The 17,734-nt window shown below is 48.7% G+C and overlaps 5 protein-coding genes across 5 annotated transcripts; 2 read left to right on the top strand and 3 right to left on the bottom strand.

The window, feature by feature from the left end:
• Window positions 1-2,201: 2,201 nt before the first annotated feature.
• TRUGW13939_06460 (uncharacterized protein) lies at window positions 2,202-2,975 on the bottom strand (the record flags this gene model as incomplete). The annotated part of the gene is made up of 1 exon (XM_035489613.1): window positions 2,202-2,975. The coding sequence occupies one exon, from the start codon at window positions 2,973-2,975 to the stop codon at window positions 2,202-2,204; it is 774 nt and encodes a 257-aa protein (XP_035345506.1).
• Window positions 2,976-3,703: 728 nt separating this feature from the next.
• On the bottom strand, window positions 3,704-6,092 carry TRUGW13939_06459 (uncharacterized protein; the record flags this gene model as incomplete). Its single annotated transcript, XM_035489612.1, has 4 exons — window positions 3,704-4,605; window positions 4,676-4,965; window positions 5,012-5,752; window positions 5,914-6,092. The coding sequence occupies 4 exons, from the start codon at window positions 6,090-6,092 to the stop codon at window positions 3,704-3,706; spliced, it is 2,112 nt and encodes a 703-aa protein (XP_035345505.1).
• A 287-nt stretch (window positions 6,093-6,379) lies between these two features.
• On the top strand, window positions 6,380-6,868 carry TRUGW13939_06458 (uncharacterized protein; the record flags this gene model as incomplete). Its single annotated transcript, XM_035489611.1, has 1 exon — window positions 6,380-6,868. The coding sequence occupies one exon, from the start codon at window positions 6,380-6,382 to the stop codon at window positions 6,866-6,868; it is 489 nt and encodes a 162-aa protein (XP_035345504.1).
• A 3,407-nt stretch (window positions 6,869-10,275) lies between these two features.
• On the top strand, window positions 10,276-12,339 carry TRUGW13939_06457 (uncharacterized protein; the record flags this gene model as incomplete). Its single annotated transcript, XM_035489610.1, has 1 exon — window positions 10,276-12,339. The coding sequence occupies one exon, from the start codon at window positions 10,276-10,278 to the stop codon at window positions 12,337-12,339; it is 2,064 nt and encodes a 687-aa protein (XP_035345503.1).
• Window positions 12,340-13,784: 1,445 nt separating this feature from the next.
• Window positions 13,785-17,601, bottom strand: TRUGW13939_06456 (uncharacterized protein; the record flags this gene model as incomplete). Its single annotated transcript, XM_035489609.1, has 3 exons — window positions 13,785-16,018; window positions 16,071-16,506; window positions 16,609-17,601. 3 exons carry the CDS (start codon window positions 17,599-17,601, stop codon window positions 13,785-13,787), a joined length of 3,663 nt encoding a protein of 1,220 aa, XP_035345502.1.
• Between the last annotated feature and the right edge of the window lie 133 nt (window positions 17,602-17,734).

Here is a 17,734-nt window from a genome sequence, read left to right as displayed (position 1 = left end):
TTCGGTTTTGGAACTTGGTGAATTAGAAAAGTCAATCAATGCCGGGGATAGAGGTCCCTTTAAATAGTTTTTGGCTTCATACTTATTGTGATGACCTATTTTATAGATTCAGTTCAAATGTTGTATGCTGACATTGAATATAGGATTCTTATTGCGATCATCCAACCGACAAGAAACCCAAATTGGATTCTCATGCCTAATTTTTTTGTGCATTTCATGCCCGTGGTCCTATCAGAAACTACTATGAGCATTGGGTATTAAGAAAAAACCAACATGTTGTAACCGGCCCCTACGCATTTCAACGCACGGCTGCATAATATCAATATGTTGAGGTAGGTTTTAGGGGCTAGTTATGTAGGTACAAGTCACCGATGAGCTCACGGAGGTATTCCATTATATGCAGTGGAGATTATTTTGACTAATAATAGCATTTGTGACTTGTTATAGGTTACTCTTGACTGTAATACTAGTTACATGCGTGAGTGTTGGCTGGCTAATGTTTAAACTAAGCTTTATTTAGCTGATCTTTGCCCTACGGCTCAATCCTTGTTTGCTGGGGCCAGAACCTAGGCGGGGTTTTAAAACATAGTAGTTATACTCTAAAGGTCCTCCCCGTCTGACAGCAACTAACTGGCCCCTAACGGAGATGCGCGAGACCCGGAGGCGTCACTATTGGTGTGCGCGGCTCCGGAACTCGATAGGGGGGCCGGATAATTAAAAATATGGAGATTTATACGCGCACTACCCCAGTTTTTCTGCAACATGTACAAGGCCAAAAATGTCAGCATAACCGACAACAGTAGTGATCTGTCTTTCACTCACAAATTACAGTGATATGTATTCGTTCTTGTCGGCCAAAAATGATAAAACAGGTTCCTATGGATAGTCAAAGCTACACCACAGGTCATGCCGAAGTGGAAAACTTACATGTATACGGACGGGGCCCCTTGTTCGGTCCTGGATCCTGGTTGATGGGGTGACGGTCGAAGTTTCAATGTAGGCCGTATATCCTAGCGGGTCGATCCCCCATTGCTTACGACCTATCTGTTGGTATATCGACCAATCGCCTCCCTGCATCGGACATTTGGATGTATGCCTAGATAGAATAAGGACATGGGGCTATCGAGTCGAATACAGTCGAAAAAAAGAAAAAAAAAACACCGGACTCATATTTTAACCCGTGATGTCTCGCCCTCGATGCGAAGTAGATCAACCACATCTTTGTTGCTGCCACCCGATCGGGCTTATCTGAGGTTGACCCGTTGAATCTTCTTGTCTGAGGAAGCGCCCTGAGGAACAGCATCTCAGTTGAGGTAGATAACTGGTCAATGACATACTCTGCATGTCATTCATGGTACGGAGTATAATTATTACCGTGGCCATAGCTACGAGGTAGCTCGGTTTTAGATTAGGGGGCTAGTGCAATCCTTGGAGGGACATGACGATGGGAATGTGGGTGTAGAACTGTTAGGTCAACTAGCGACCATTTGGGCTAGGCGATCAGTGCGCGATTATGGAAGAGGCAATAATATTTCTACAGTAGAAGCAGGGCCTCCCACCTGACTGGGTACATGTATGGTAAGACGGAGTAGACAGCAGAAATTCTCAGCATGTTAGCTGCTAACCAAAGCTTTTGGCTATTTGAACAGTCCTTATTATCCAGCAGAAATCAATTGATGTGATTTTATAAAATTTCCACGCACGCTGTATGCGAAACTTGAGTCCTTGACTACAGGGTAGGTAATGCATGATACTGGATAAAGAAATATTAGAGACTATTATGATTTATTAAGATCTTTATTATATATTAGCTATTTTTAGATATTAATATTAATATTTAAAGGCTTTTATTATAATTAATAGTTTAGTATTGTATATCTTATAATATATTTTTAGTTTCTAGATCTTCTAGGATTAATAAATAATTAGGAAGTAGTATCCCGTCTAGACTCTGTTTATAAGCTGGAAGTCCTATCCCCATGGATAGAGGGCCTTTGTGAATCAATACATCCCATATCTTATATCCTTATTATTTTATACTGTCTCGACACCTAGTAGGAACCCCCTCGGAGCCTAGTAGGTTCCAACACCCTCATATATAGTTCTTCCAGACACCACCCGCTTTACAGGCATGATCTATGACGGCGGCCTCACAATTACATCGTTCCTAAAGTTCAAAAGAAAAGATAGCAGGTGCACACTCAATGAGCCGCCTTCCTCATCTTTAATCCCACTCTCTTCCCGACGAATTCGCTCTGCAATCCTTTCTCGAAGTCGGCAGCAATGAAGTCCAAGGGATCCTCCAAAGAAGTGGCGTAACCACCCGCTAGACAGAAGACATTCAAGTAGGGCCCGATCAGTGGCACCCACTTGAGAGTGTCCCGCCACTCTGGGGGTGAGTCCGCGCTGGCGATCACATTGGCCGCCGAGCAGTCGTCCGGTGCAGGAATTCGAATCTCGTCGTGCTTGGGGCTCATTTGATTGGCACAAAGCAGCGACCAGGTGATGTTCCCTTCTTCTTGCTTCTGGATGAGGGCCAGATTTTCCCTGTGCTCGGGAAACATGGGCATGTAGTCTCCGATAAGATGAGTCGGGATGGTACTGTCCAGCATAGGGAAACCAGACATCAGCCAGGCGCGGATTGCGGACCCGCGGCGCTCCTCGCGGGCTTCCACAATGGCTGCGACGACGGCGGCGAACATTTTGTTATATTCACTGGTCTTGGAGCGACCGAACATCTTCGCCACGCCAGCGGCGTGAAAAACGGCATCGCAGTTGTGGTCGAGGATGGCATCTTTCAACGCTGACTTGTCCGTGACCGATCCGACGACCACATCGGCCAAGACAGCACGCTTCCCTGGCGCGAGTTTGCTAGGCGAGCGAACATAAGCTACAACGGTGTGGCCGTGCTTGATCAGGGCAGGCAGTGCACGGCTGCCGACATTGCCGGTGGCACCAAGCAAGAGCACCTTCATCGTTCAGCTGCAGTTTGAAGAAATGGGTAGTACTGGAACGTAAGATTGTGTCCAGAAACTAGGTTACAAATAGCTGAGGGCATGATTTATACATGTTTTTAGCCAAGGATACATCAGGTAAGTATTATTACTCGGCCCGCGAAACCTCCGTGGAATTTACGGAAAATAGCCCGCAATAGGGATGCGCACACCTGAGAAAGATTCGCTGACGTGGTAATACGATTATGAAAAGTCTGGATGGCGTGGTACCGAATTCCTGCCAAATCCTCAGCGAGCGAGTGCCAAGGTGCTTGGACTTGAGGGCCGTGCCGCCTTACCTGAAGGATGTGCTAATACACACTTTCAGGGCTGTACTTAGAATATTTGTAGTTATACGGAGACAGAGGGCTTAGAATCGGCCGTTTTCTCAGTACACCCACCCTGGCCAAGAGGGCAGCACTAGGGGAGTCTTTCCAGGGGTGTATTGTAGTTTTTACTTGCACATGCACAATTCCGGGCGTCAGGCGTTGACCGAAGCACTGAGACTAGAAACGTGGCTACCCCTGGAATGGACCATCTCACATTAAGCACAGAGCCAACATTACTCATTTTCATACATGTGCGTAGATGTGTAGTCGTCTTTGGCTGATCTTAGGGCTTAACCCGGTGCTAGAAGATACGGGTGAGTGCCCTTGTTGCTGAGAAGTCCGGACGCTCGATGGAACTTCTCTGTTTGGTCCGTTCACAAATCACAAATCGACCAGCATGCCTGTGTTCCAATCGATGGGCTTGAAGACAGCTCCTGTATGAATGTCCCGCATGATCTCATCAAACATAGCACTCTCCCACTGCATGTCATAGCCTGATGTTACCCATTCGAAACTGTCGACGCTCCGCTCTGCCGACATATTTATGGCCTCGCTGCTCCCTTCGTAAACGCTGTCATGGGCATCGGTCGGCGGGCTCCTCCCCTCGCCTGCCGCCATGGCGACCATCTCACGCCATTTCTCGACCCTAGCCTTCTTCATCTTCAAATGTTCTGCAGCAAAGTCCCATGTATCATTCTCCCAATCCACCCCCTGCGCCGCGGCCATCTCCTTCTTTGCGGCCTCAAAACGAGCTGCCATGGTGTCTAAGATGCCGAGAATATCAACCTGAAGATTAGGTTGCGCTGTGACCTTGGTCCTGAGCGTGTTGAGTATCTGGGCGGACACGACTTGGGTGGTGGATGCTGAGGCTTGAGGTCTCGGCAAGCTCAGATCTGGACATGAAGGCACGCCGCTGAGAGCAGGCGTTGGTTGCCAGGGAACCGTGGATTCTTTCTGCGATACGGCGGCCGTACCGGCACTAGAAAGCTTGACCGCGCTGGGGCCGGCTACTCTTACCCATCGAGAGAGCATCATGGCGCCATGGACCAACTGGACGTAAGCGGGCTGAGGCATGTAGAAGTAGGAGCAGACCGGGATGGCAAGCCAATTCTCGAGCCAGGCCTTGAGCGCGGCAGTGAAATGTGAGAAGACATCGGATATCGGCACGCCTGAAAGCGAGAGCGAGGCGAAGGATTGAGATTCGGCATCTGGTAGGTGTGAACCTGCCAGTAGAGGCTCAAAGATCCGGAGGTAAGCACTATTGTAATAGCAAGATAGAAGGTCTAGGCTCTCAGACTGCGTTAGCGAAGCACCGGCGGCGATGACATTATTCAAACATTTGGGGAATCATACAATCGGATTTAAGATTCGGGGGTAGTGCGTTGCGGAGGCTGTCTAGCTCAGCTCGGAATGCCTCTAGACGCGACATCGTTGAAGGTTCGGACGAACCTAGCTGTTCGTCTACCGGTGAATCACTACTGTGGAAGTGGAAGATTTTCTCGGTGAGTTGCTGGATGTGGACCAACTGTATGACAAGTTGGTCTGTCTTGTATTCTCTAGCATCGTCAAGATCTTTGAGGCATTGGTCCAGATATTTGGTATATCTTGTAAATGCTAACTGTTTTACGACGAGGCCAGCGCTACTATCGAGTTAGTTTTAAAGCTCCATTCAGGCGTTGCAAGACTCACTTTGAGCTCATATACCAGACGCCAAGTAGCGCCCTCTTCTCTTCGTTCGTTCTGGACACGGGCTCCTCGGCACGTACTAAAGGCAGCTGACTCCTCTGTTGAGACTTGGGGCATGTACTCAAATCCATATCTTCTACCAAGCTGACTGCTAGGCGGATCAGATTGTTGAACTGCGCGTGAGCCATGCAATGGTAGTGGTAGGATCCTAGGAAAACCAGAATGCCTTGGAGCAGATCCAACGAGCGCTCAGATCTCATGAGTATAGCATTAGAGATATGTTCCATAACGGCGCGGCTTTGTCCCCTCACCAATCGAAGATGGCGGACGGAAGCCACCATTCTGATTACCTTCATGAGAAATGGACGAGTTGCCTGCAGTTGTCCTGGCGTTATGCCAGCTGGAATGATGACAAAAGGCAACGGACTAGACAGCTGATTCCTGTAGATGGACAACAAAGTCTCGTCAGACTCCACGGGGACAAGATCTTCCATGTCTACTGTTGCCATGCAGGTGCATGTTGACCGCGGGGTGTTCAGAGAAGTTTCGTCCTGGCTTAAAGGGACTTGAGCTTGGGGTTCGGTGCTAACCAATGATGCCGAATGGTTGTTTGCGAGGTAATCCGGACTGCCATTGGATGAACTACCATGTACAGTTGAGTTTTCCCCTCCCGGCGTCTTCGATGAGTAAATCAAATTATTGAGTCCCTCTTCCGGGCGAGCCACTCTCGTGTCAAAATTGGCACTGGTCAGACAGAGTCAACAGTGGGTCCAATGTGGATGAGTTTATTGCATATGGTTGAACCCTGACGAAGATAATCGGATAGTAATAAGGGCAGAGCGTATGCCCACCCCACGCTATCGCAAGGTGTTGATGCGCAAAGAGTCTAACAGGGGTGGACTTACGAGGGCTTGGCCTGTCTCTTCTTCCTTGGACCAGGAGTTTGACCCACGCAGTCTTTCTCCAAACTTCGGCATCGATCACATTGTGAAGACCGGGTGCGAATGCAGCGTGTCTTTGCTGCCGCACACGGAGCGCAGGCCGCGCCCCATCTGGCGCTGCGACCCGTCTTTGGTCTGTCCATCTTAACTCGACTCTGCAAAAATGCCAAACCGTGGCGGCTTCTAGGAGCATATCGGTTTCGTACGATGCGCACGCCGCGGAAAGTTTGGCGGAGTTTTTCTCTGGATCTTCTACAGCGCACGGACTAGAATAGGCTTACTCATACGGAGTGTACGTTACAATAATATAGCATAAGATAAAACCCGAGAATTCCGCGGAATATTTGCTCCATACTTAAATAGATAGACTGAGCATGACTACAATCAACAAAGTACATTTCTATTCTGATATCAAACATAAGCCGCGAAAATGTCGCAGTCGTCCCCGCAAATCCTCCCCTCTCTCAGCCAGCGTGAGGCCATTGTCGACGCCCTGTACCGAGCCGCCATTGCCAGTGATCATCATGACACCACACTCTTCGACTCGGCATGGGCCGGAGAAGACGTTTCCATGGAAATTCATGATGGCAACAAAAAAGTCATCCCGGGCCTCTCCCTGATTCGCACACATGTTCTCCATAAAGTTGGTCCTATGGATACCACGCACAATATCAGCATGGTCCGTGTGAATTACCAGGATGGAGCCGATACTGCTTCTCTTACTGCTACTTCAATGGCACAGCATGCGTCTTCCGGCACGGGCAAGGATCCAAACGGAACCAAGTACACTGTGGGCGGGGAGTATTCCGTTGACCTGATCAAGGACGAAGCGGGTGTGTGGAAGATTAAGAAGTTGGTGTTGAATGTTATCTGGACCTCAGGCGATGCTTCATTGATGGGTCCCCCCCCTCAGAAGTAGACACGGCTGCATAGGAGGTAGAGGGCGAGTGTTTCGGGAAGCAAGGATGGTCTTTTTACCTGTATTTCTAAGGTATTATAACGGATTCCTGCTACTTATCTATAGCCTAACAATATCGCGGCGTATTGAAACATTGATTCTACAAATATGAAACTGTCCTTCAAACAAACATAGACGCAATGAAACCCTAAAAAAAGATGCAAAGGGAGATTAGGCTAGATGTTACCGTGAGAAGACCAGGACTGTACTGATTATATTAAGTCTACATAGCTACACTCTAGTCGAAGGGAGTTAATTATTTATGCCTGGACTAATTAGTCCTATAATTATTACTTCAAGGTTAGTATAAAGATTACTATATATACCTAGCTTATATTAAATTTTTATAAGGTCGAATCTGTTCATTCCTTATTTAAACGCTGTCTTAATAGTTCTCAAGGGGATCTTCTTACTACCTGGCTCTCAATTGAACATAAGAACCAGTAAAGAAGCATAGGCTACGCACTCGGAGAAGCACGAACAGATGAAGGACTATGGTTGTATTCCATGATATCTAAATGTAAGAATATAGGGTAGACATGGCCCGAAAATATATAATGAACCCCTGTCAGCTTTGGGGAGAGAATGTTCTGTGTAGCCGGCACCTGGGAGCACAACGTCAACTGAGGCTACCTAGAGGCGTGTGAAATTACCAGAGACACCCATTCTTGTTGGCATATCTGCCTCAGACCAATCCACGGTCACTTGAAAGCAAACAAGCAAAACAGACTTTCTGAACGAACCTCACAAAACCTGTAACCTAAAATAAGATCAGTTAACTAGGTTAATTCAGTTATTTTTGTTAACAAACAAGCTGTCTAATGAGGTTTTTCCTAAGTCTGATCCCTCAACCTTTTAGATGGACAATTGTTACCAACTCTATCGGAAAGTCTTTTTGCATGATACTCTTAGCTGGTTGGGTAGGGGAGTTTGGTGGATTGAGACTCGAGACAGTGCCTAGCAAATTCAAAGGTGAAGGCGGCGTTGAGTTTGTTGTTTATTACTCATTTGCATGAGTAGGAGAATCAAAGTTAAATCATGTAACAGAGTGAAGAGATTATTAGTTACAGTTTCGAGATTTCCTGATGTCGGGATTAGGGGAAGCCCTAAGTCCGGATGGATGGCTAGAGCTTGATTGGCTCCTGGAAGGCGAAGAGATCTCAACACCGGATTAACCTAAATTTAAATGCCTATGATTGGTTTTATTTGAAGCGAATTTTAGTTGACTGTTTTACGAGAAAAAAAAAAAAAAAGTCAAGCTGATTGGCCACAAGTAAAGAGTTTTAAAGCATAGAGTACTACGGAATACTATTATTGTCTTTTGTACGCCACCAAGCTTGTACATATTAGGAAGTAATGAATCACGACCAATGCCGTCAATTGATCTCGTTCGTACAAGGGCATTGTGATTACTTGTTTAATCCCAGGCTAACTGTGGAGAGTGCGTTGGTATGTACTATGCACATATCAGCGACGGGCAGCAAGGACCGTGGGGTGGCCAATAGCCATCTGCAGCCGGGTCTGTTGACCGTCACAGCTCCATGTATGTGTAGGCGCCAAGTTGCTTCACTTTGATGGTGGTTGCTAGTTGGGCACACTGGGAAGGCGGTACGATACGCACCCGGCTGTACGGTACGGTCACAGCATAGACGCGGCGGGCGCGATCGGCAATCTGATAGGCCGCGACGCGCTTATCGATACAAGCTTAATACTTAACGCGTAGACGCGTGTGCGGGGTCGCGGACGCGCATCCCTGCAACGTCGCGCCTTCCTTGTGTGTGTGTCGCTCTGTCTACTCCGTGACTGCCGTTGCTGCACTGCATAAGTGAAAGCTTAAGACACCATCTCTATTTTTATGTATATGATTGCCAGATGGTTATTAAATCGAACAAATTCATGACATGGTCACCTGATGCGCAATCCGCAATTGACTGAGAATTGTTATTTTCCTGCAAGTCGCCCCACTGTTGCCCACCGGGCCAAGCCACTTTGAGCCCTGCTTTTTAGGCCTTTTTTTCTCTCTTTCTCTCTCTTCCTTTTTCGCTTTTCCTTCTGGCTCTCATGCAGCTGGCCCTGCAAATGCACTGCACTGCACTGCATGCGAGTTGGCGCGGTGCGGAGAAGGCCAGTCTCGAGTCTCGAGTCCCATCTCGAAGCCCCGACTGGTGGAAACTGGGCATTCTTGTGTCTGCAGTGTGCTCGGGCAAGCACTGTGCGTCAAGCCCGACTAACTGGGAGCTAGGCGGGCTAACGACTGTTAGTCCTCATCGACATGAACTACGTACAACCGTCAATTGCTACTCACTAGTTGGCTAGCGAGTCCCAGCCCCCTCAATTTCTACCCAGACCTGAATTTTGGTCTCGTTCATTCATCAGTCGGATTGCGGAGAATACATGGCATGATATAGACACCAGCCCGAGTGATGAGACTTGCATCGCGCCCTTGCGACGTGCAGCTTGACCGTGTATGGAACCGAGCGTAGTGTAAAAGAACCGTTAAGCCCACTGCGAGCCGTTCTCGCGCTACGGGCGGATAGGCAGTGGCGATCCCGCTGTGTTATAATGGTGAAGTCTGATTTATTCCCATGAGAGCAGTGGTGGATTAGTGAGTGTCTAGCGATCCTCTAGCCCCGGCCCGGCTGCTCTGCTACGTGTTTCACGGGCGGTGAGTGGGCCACCGTGCTCCCCTTTCCGCTCTTTCCTCGCGCGCGCTCTCTCGAACTTCTTCCCTCTCTCCTCTCTCTCTCCACCAGCCATCCTGTCCTCTCCTCGAGTGACGCGCTCTCTGATCGCTGCCAGGATCACGCCCTATTTCCTTTGTGTGTGTGTGTTTGTGTGTGTTGGCCCCGTGTTCAGTCCCGAATCCTGCTGCGCGCTCGCCGAGTCCGCGTGGGTCGCTTCAATCAGTCAATCGATAAGCGATCATCTGGGGAGGCTGGGAAAGACCCGTCTGATCCGTCACGTCTCACGTCCCGGCATTATTATTATTCTCTCCCAAAACACCACGCTCCTGAACAGTCTCACCACAACGACCGATTCCGGCCTCTCGTATTCCTCCTTTTTTTTTTTTTGTGTGTATTAACGAAGCAAGCATCGTTCTTTTTTCCATTTTTCCATTCCTATTCTCTGGCGGACGATCTGTCGCGACGAATGACCAAGCGGACCTGTCATTTCTTGGAGAAAGCAAAATACAAGTGCGACACTATGCGATCGTAAGAGCTCTGACCGACAATCACAATTCATCGAACATGTTTCTGGACACCCATCTGCCTTGACATCCATCACATCACATTGAAGCGCCATTGGCAGTTTGGGCTTGGGGCCGCAATAATCTATCCGACGACACCTGTCGATATCGCCCACCCACCATGGCGCAACAACCCCAGGGCTTGTCCCGAACCTTGCCCAAGAGCTTTACCTTTCCGTCCGCCTACCACAACATTCCCAGAACCCCGGAACACGCCCATGTCGAACCAGAGATCCCTCCGCCGCCTCGCCACTCGAGCTACCGCGTCAGGCGCCCACGCTTTGGCAGCGAGGCCAATATTTTCTCGACCATGAACAGCGCTCCGAGCATTTTCGACTTCACCCGACCCGATGTTCCGCTTCCCTCGATCGAATTCCCCCAGTCAGACACCGTGTCCGAGCCCGACTTCCCTCCCTCGGACCCTGTGACATCTGATCTTTTGCAGGTTCCCGCTCTTGCGCGCACCGAATTCAAAACCCCCCCGGCTCAGATCCGCACGACTCCATACAACTTCCCTCAGCCGACCCCCGAAAGGGCAGACAGCTTCCAAGATGACCCGATTGAAAGGCCCAGTTCGCGAGCCTCTGACTCTTCTATCTCTTCAATCGATACCTATGTCACTCAACCGTCCCTTGGCGGCAGCTGCACAAGCCCGGAGAGCGAAATCTACGATCCCTTTGGTTTCCAGCCAGACGAGACAAGGAAATATCTCCTCGAAACCCCATCCAGCCGCACGACCAAGCGGGGCCAGTCGCTAGACACCCCAAAGAAAAACAACAAGTCGAGATGGACAACGGAGATGGACAATCATCTATGGAACGTCTACCAGATCTATTTACAAGATCCGACAATCACTCCGTTCAAGATGCTTCCTGGAAGCCTCCCGCCTTTGGGTGTGTCTCACCGAGTTGCTCGGGAGGCCAAGAAGACTTGGCCACGTCTTAAATCACGCAAGGAACCGACCCTAGAAGCTAGCGAGCCAGCTGGCTCGAGCCTCAAGAAAGACGCCCTTGCTACCGAGTCGCGAAGCGGCAGTAGTACTCCGACTGGGTCCAAGTTGGCAGGTGCTCAACTCCGCTGGCCACGATCTGAAGCAACCACAAGAAGACGACTGAAGATCCTGTGTAGGCGCAAGTTCTCAATTGCGCCACACTATCAGCGCTTGTTGGCCTCACGGAGTCCGTCTCCTTTCCTGGATCCCTTCACGACGTCTACCCAAGAACAGGCTCCACAACTGGGTCCCCCTTCCAACGAATCCGCCGCTTTTACGACCCGCGACCTCGGTGTATCTCTTATTTCGAGTTCTCTGCCATCAACCTTTACTCAACCACCATTCATCAGCCCAACTTCTGTGGAACCCACCCGAACCGAGAACTGGTTCAACAGCCCAGAGAGCCAGCCCTTCCAGCAACAGCAGCAGCCTAGTATCGAGATTTCAGCTGCTCCTACTAATCCTGCCCATTCTGCTATGGCCGAGCCATTACCTCGCTTGGGATCTCCGTTCATGTATAACACCTGGGGCCCCGATACATCTAATCGCGAACTTCGCACTCCGGCCCGCAAAGTCCGACGAGATACAGTCCACGTGGCCGGGTCGCGATTGAGATCACCTCCTCGAATGGATCTGGGTTCCAATGTTCACAAGCGCCGAGTATATCACCGCATCGAATCGAGTCCCAACTCAGCCGATGTCCAGCGCAGTATCCGCGACCTGGCCCGTGATGGTAAATTAAAAGATGGTCAGCGTCGAGTACGACTGCGCAACCGTGGTAATACGACAAGTGGTGGTTTCAGCTCAAAGGAGCGCATCGAGCAACTCTTTTCCCCAACATCACCTTTCACTTTCCCGGCTAGCTCAGAGAATGAACCACCTCAGACTGCCAGTGGTATCTCAGAGGGGCTCCTTCGTCCTCGTAGTGAGACAATCCGACGTCTTGGGTCTCCGTTTAGTCTCGAAAACAAACCACGTTTTCCACACGGGACTCCTCGCCATGCCCCATCACTTTCGGACTCATTTACTCCCCCCAACTCCGCCAATACACAAGGTTATTATTACAGCGAAGCCTCGCCTGCCAAAGACCAAACCCCTTCCGGAAAACTGCCTTACGACCCCACCGAGGAGGGAATTTCAGACGCTGAGCGAATTCGCCGACAAATCTTGAACTTGCCTTTTACGAAGAATTAGATGGTACGTGACCGACTGTGATGTTTTATTATCTGTCACTAACGCTTGTATAGCACACGCAAATGACTGCGCCTTTCGAGACTTTTTTAACCGTTTAGCAATTACGATTTGGCTTGGTCTCATTCCTCGACGCTATTGCGTCGATGTATAGAATTATTATTACCTTTATTCTTCTTTAGCAACTGCATTGTCGCTTCGGATGCGACACAGAACGAAGCACGACTCAATTGACGACTGACGATATGATCATATGACATGAGTTCCTATGGAACACGAAAATTTGCGTTTTTGTTTTATGGCCGAGATCTATTCCCCTAATATTCTGGAACCACGGATCGATACTAGACCGCTTGATGCATCCGTGGTTTAACTTTCGAACTGAAGTTGTACAACTTCACCAACGATATCACTAGACCAAGTCAAATTTTCTTCCTTTTTCAACCATTGGCGACTTTGGAAGAAGAAGCTATGATATTGAAATCTTTTGACGACAGTTATGATTTCGCCTATGACCTTTACGTTTCCCCCCTTGCCGACCGCGACGCATCGTGTACACTCAAATAAACAAACCACACCCGTCGGTGACAGGAGGGGTTTTTTCCGCTTGAACCAAATGTAATCCTTGCAATTGGTTTATTTCATCCCAACCTTACTGTCGTCCTTGACTGCCATCGACGAACTACGCTCTCTTGAATTTCCTTGAATCAGTGTGCCAGCCAGCCTTTTATCACCACCAGCCAAACGATCAACCACAAGAATTGGCAAGACTCGAATTTTTGGCTGCACATTTCCACTCAACTTTTGTCATTTCTTGACAATATACATACTATCGTTAAAATTTCTTTTGATTTCGATTTTCGTCCACCTTGACAACTTTCTTGTTTCTTTTCTCTTTCCTCTATTTTTTTTTGATCTTTTTCTCATTTCTGAACTTACACCTCTCTCCTCTTTTTTTACTCTATATTTTTTTTGCTGCCACATCATCCTGCCCAAAGTACAAATCTTGCGTCGCGTCACCTTGATGATTTAATGATTGAAACGTGAAGAAGACTGGGACCCCCAAAAAAGAAAGGAACAACCGTATTGAATGAATGACTGAATAGATGATGAGTGATGATGGCTTTTTTATTTTTTATTTCTATTCAGATTAATCTTTGTTTTTTAACAATTAAATTTGAAGATTCTTTATTAACCAACCTAGTTTTGATGCCAATTCTATGGAAATTTTTTGTCCACCATACATACTATTTGAATAGAACATTAAAGAGGACATGGATCGTTAAGAGTTGAAGATTGGGTTGATAGAGAGAATAAATTGATATACAGTAATTATATTATGATATGTACGAACAAACAAAAAGAAATCATGAACCATGCGGGTATAGTATGTAAAAAAAAAAAAAAAAAAACACAATCATAAGAACTCGAAACCGAAAAAAAAAGAATCACCGGTCTTTTTCCAATTTCTCCTTTCGACGCGATAAATGGGCTTCCAGTTTGCGAATCTGGTGCGATAATGCTTTCTTCTCAGCATTTGCTGTGAGCCATGTCTCCATTTTTTCGCGGACGAGTTTCATCGAGTGCAGCACGGGGAGCGGTGAGGCTGTAGTAGTATCGTCAGGTGATGATGTGCCTTGCTGCTGTTGATACTCCAGTTTTGTCCACCGTTCGCTGCAAGGGTTCAACAGCAGATCGAACACGTCGGTCCAAATCTCGCGGTCCCAGTATCGTTTAAACGCTTCACGGACGCGGTAGCGTTTGGAAAGACCACTCTCATCGTCGGACGATTGCTGGTTATTGAAAGAATCCCGACCACCGCTAGAAGTGCGCGAATCGACGGGGACGCATTCGAGGTATTTGCCAAAGAGCATTGCGTGGATAGTAACCGCGACGCCGTACAAATCGATCTGGTATGTCCATGGCCGCATCTCGCGTACTTCGATGCAGTCGTGCTGGCTCATTTCCCATTCGGCCACAAACTTGACGTCGGGTCGGAATGCTTTCATGTCGACGCCGCGGCCAAAGTCGATCAGCATAAGTCCCTTTTCGCGCCAGCCGCATTGGCCCCGTGCGGAATAGTGTGCTTCGCTGGTGTCGGTTGTTGTGTCTTCATCTGCTAGGTCGAGAAGTGATTCGCTGGGTGGCGAAGAGAGAGAGGAAGAGGAAGAAGAAAAGTGGTTCTTTATGTTGTCAAACCGAACGAGACAGTTGTCGGGTTTGACGTCTCCATGGAGGATACCGCAGGTATGAAGAGCCTCGATCGTTCGGAACAATTCAACAGCAAAGAACATGGAAAGAGCCTCGTCCATGCCGGCTTCAGCGTTGCCTGTGGTAGTCATAACATCTGTTCTGATGATGTTAACCAAGTCCAGAAGTGTGCCTTGTCCTCGATAGTCCTCTATCAAGAATGATTCGTCTTTGAAAAGATGAAGCTCATGGGCTCTGACAATACTGTCTGCCGCACGGGATAGGGATGGCGTGGCGGCAATACGATCCTGTGCAGTTCGAATCATATAAAACTCCCATGCGTTAGGAGGGTCCCTCTCCATCTTGATGGCTTCGAGACCTCCTCGTTGAGCTTCGTCCTTACACCCAGCGTTATCTTGAACGCACTCTGCAAGATAAACTGGCGCATATGCCCCGGCCCCGACTTCTCGTCTGATGGCGTATGTCCTGTCAGCATGGGGAAACTCCAGAACTGGAGCAGGGAAAGACAACTTGTCTCCGCTCTTCCCTGGCCTCTTCAGAGCTTTCGAGTATTTCTGAATGTCTCCAGCATGTGCACCGAAGATGGATGAGTTATCGTGGTACCCCGCGTACGTCGCCAGAGGGGGTTCGGCCGACCTGAGAATCTTTTTGCGGATTCCAATGTCTGTAGGATCGCATTGCTCTTCTTTAATTATTGCGGCGATGTCGGCTGGCCTGGGTGATGAAGATGCCTTGACAGGGGTTCGTCGCAGTGTCTTGACTGCTGGGCTTGGTGACTGAATTTCCGGAAGATGGGTGATCGCTTTTGCTGCATCTGGAGTAGGGAGAAGTAAGTCTCCGACAGGTGACCTATCAGGTGTATAGTCGACTTCTGGAACGGTTTTACACGGTGTTTTTGTGTCATAAAGGCGACTTTTTGCCGCAGTAAACGAGGGCAGCGAAGATTCAGTCTTCTCGATTATAGGCGTCATAAAAGGTAGCCGATTCTGAGCCATTATTGCGGCATCACGATACATCCCCACGGGCGGATTATAGTTGTCCGGCATCTCCGGAATATACCTGTCGTCGTCTGCTCTGGGTGTTTCGGAAGGAAGTTGGGGGATGTGTTTTCTTGCTGTGAATTCGGTCCATTCTCCATCGTTCTCAACATCTTCATCGTCCTCCTCTTCTTCCTCTTCGTCCTCATTTCCTCGTTGTAAGGCGCTGGTGTCGTCGTCACCAAATTCGCTCGTTCCAGCCGACATCCTGCCAGTAGCAGTGCTCTCTCCGCCGCTGGTGTAATCATCGTCTTCAAATTCGCTATCAAAGAGACTGTCTCCATGATCATCTCCTGCGGTTTCTGACTTTAACGGTTGGTTGAAGATACTGTAGATTTCATCCGTAGCAGCGCGGGTGTGAATCGTCATAGTCGGTTCCCGAACATTTTTGCGTTTTATCTTGGGCTTCGCAGGGGAGTCCAGATTTGTTTTGACTATTGCAATGAGCAACCTATTCCTCTTTGTCTCAGAAGGATGGAAACTTACCGGTTTGGGTCTCGTTGATTTCCCGTACTTTGATTTTCTTGACCTTGGACAGCTTACCCTCACGATCTCCATGGTGGGATGGCTTCCCGTCAATAGTGAGCTTTTGCTTTAGTTCATCAGTAAGATTGTGCTCGATGGTTTCATTATTCGTTTCCGAATGCTCCAAGGCACGTCCGGCTGCGTTGGTGGGGATTTCTCGCAATGGCTTGCTCGATTTGCTCCAGTCTTTCTTTAGCCACCCTCTGTGGGAGGCTCGGAGTTCTTCCAAACAGATTTCATGGCTAGGATCCTTGTAGTCCGGATAAACAGCCTCTAGATTCACAAAAACACGCTCTCTCCTACCAGTCCGGGGATTGGTAGCTTCTCTAATATGGTGCTCGGGAGTGTGCTTTTGTGCACTTGGAATATTTGAATCATCTGGTGTATTTCGATTTGACTGTATACATAAAAAAAGCAAAACGCCAAAGCCATGCCACCAATTAGTCCTAGGATCGTAAATATATAGAAATCAGAAGGAAGAGTCTTGCTCGGTGCTTACCTCATCCCTGAATATAGCCATTTTCTGCACGGGTGCACGCTGCTTTTCCGACTTCATCGTCTCCCCGGCCCATGGTTTTGCTTCGACCGTGTTCTCCTTTCGCCTGTCACGAATTGATTGAATGCTATCCCAACCCGCGGGTTGCCCGCTTACTGCAGGCTGGGAAGATGCCTCGTCGGAATCTGCAAATATGGCCATTTTCGGTTTCCCTGACTTCTTTGTTGTGCTTCCCCCAACGCCCCTGGATTGTGGTCCCTGAGGATCAGCAGGTGCCGTTCGAGCTGTTGAGAATGGATCGACTTTTGCTGCCAATGCGGCACGAACGGTCGGCAAAGCGGGAGAGGATGGACCGTCGCTTCCTCGTGGTTGTTGCTCAAATCGGGTTCGGAATTCGCCAAACTTTCGAAGAAGACGCTCCTGTGGACGTGCTTCTCGCTCCAAACCCAGTTTGTAAACCTCCTCTGCCTGCGCCCATCTACCGGCCCCTTCAAGCCAAGCGGCGAATTCTTCGTAAAATAGTGCAAGACCTTGGCCTACGTTGTGACGTGATAGAAAAGCAAACGTCTCACGTGGAGCATCTGAGAAGAGCCTGACATATTGTAACCACAGTCGTAGGTATCGCGGATCGTTTTTATAATGTGTTGAGTTGAGAAAGGCTTTGGTCGCCCGCTCCAATAGAGACAGAAGCCCCGACTCTGCAGTTGCTTGTGCTGAAGGGTAGGCGTTCATTGTCCATTTGACGTACCGATCGTATACATCAAGCGGATCGTCTGAATCGGCGCTGGCTTGGATTTCAGCTTCGTACTCTTGTCTGATAGCATCGTTTAATGTCCGCGTCTCATTTGGCGAGGGCGATGCATATTTATCGCCATTGCTTCCGGAGGAAAATATCTGGGCCAAAGCCTTTGCCGACCTTCCACCTGGGAGAGACTGGATATTTTCCTTTTGCGTCTCGATCACGTCGAAGTTGATGAGATCTTCAGAGGCCGACATTGTTGGCGGACCGCGTCCTGCCGAGCGGCCTATGTCGTAAACGGGATTCTTTGCGAAAGTAGACGTAGAGTTCAAGTGTTCGACGTGCACAATAGAGCGAGGTTGGCTATCTAAATCGATGGCGTCGAAGGTT

Source organism: Talaromyces rugulosus, chromosome III (genome assembly GCF_013368755.1).
Source record: "Talaromyces rugulosus chromosome III, complete sequence".
NCBI classification, from domain to species: domain Eukaryota; kingdom Fungi; phylum Ascomycota; class Eurotiomycetes; order Eurotiales; family Trichocomaceae; genus Talaromyces; species Talaromyces rugulosus.
The sequence above is the reverse complement of the archived record's forward strand: the minus strand, read 5'-3'. Positions and strand labels throughout refer to the sequence as shown.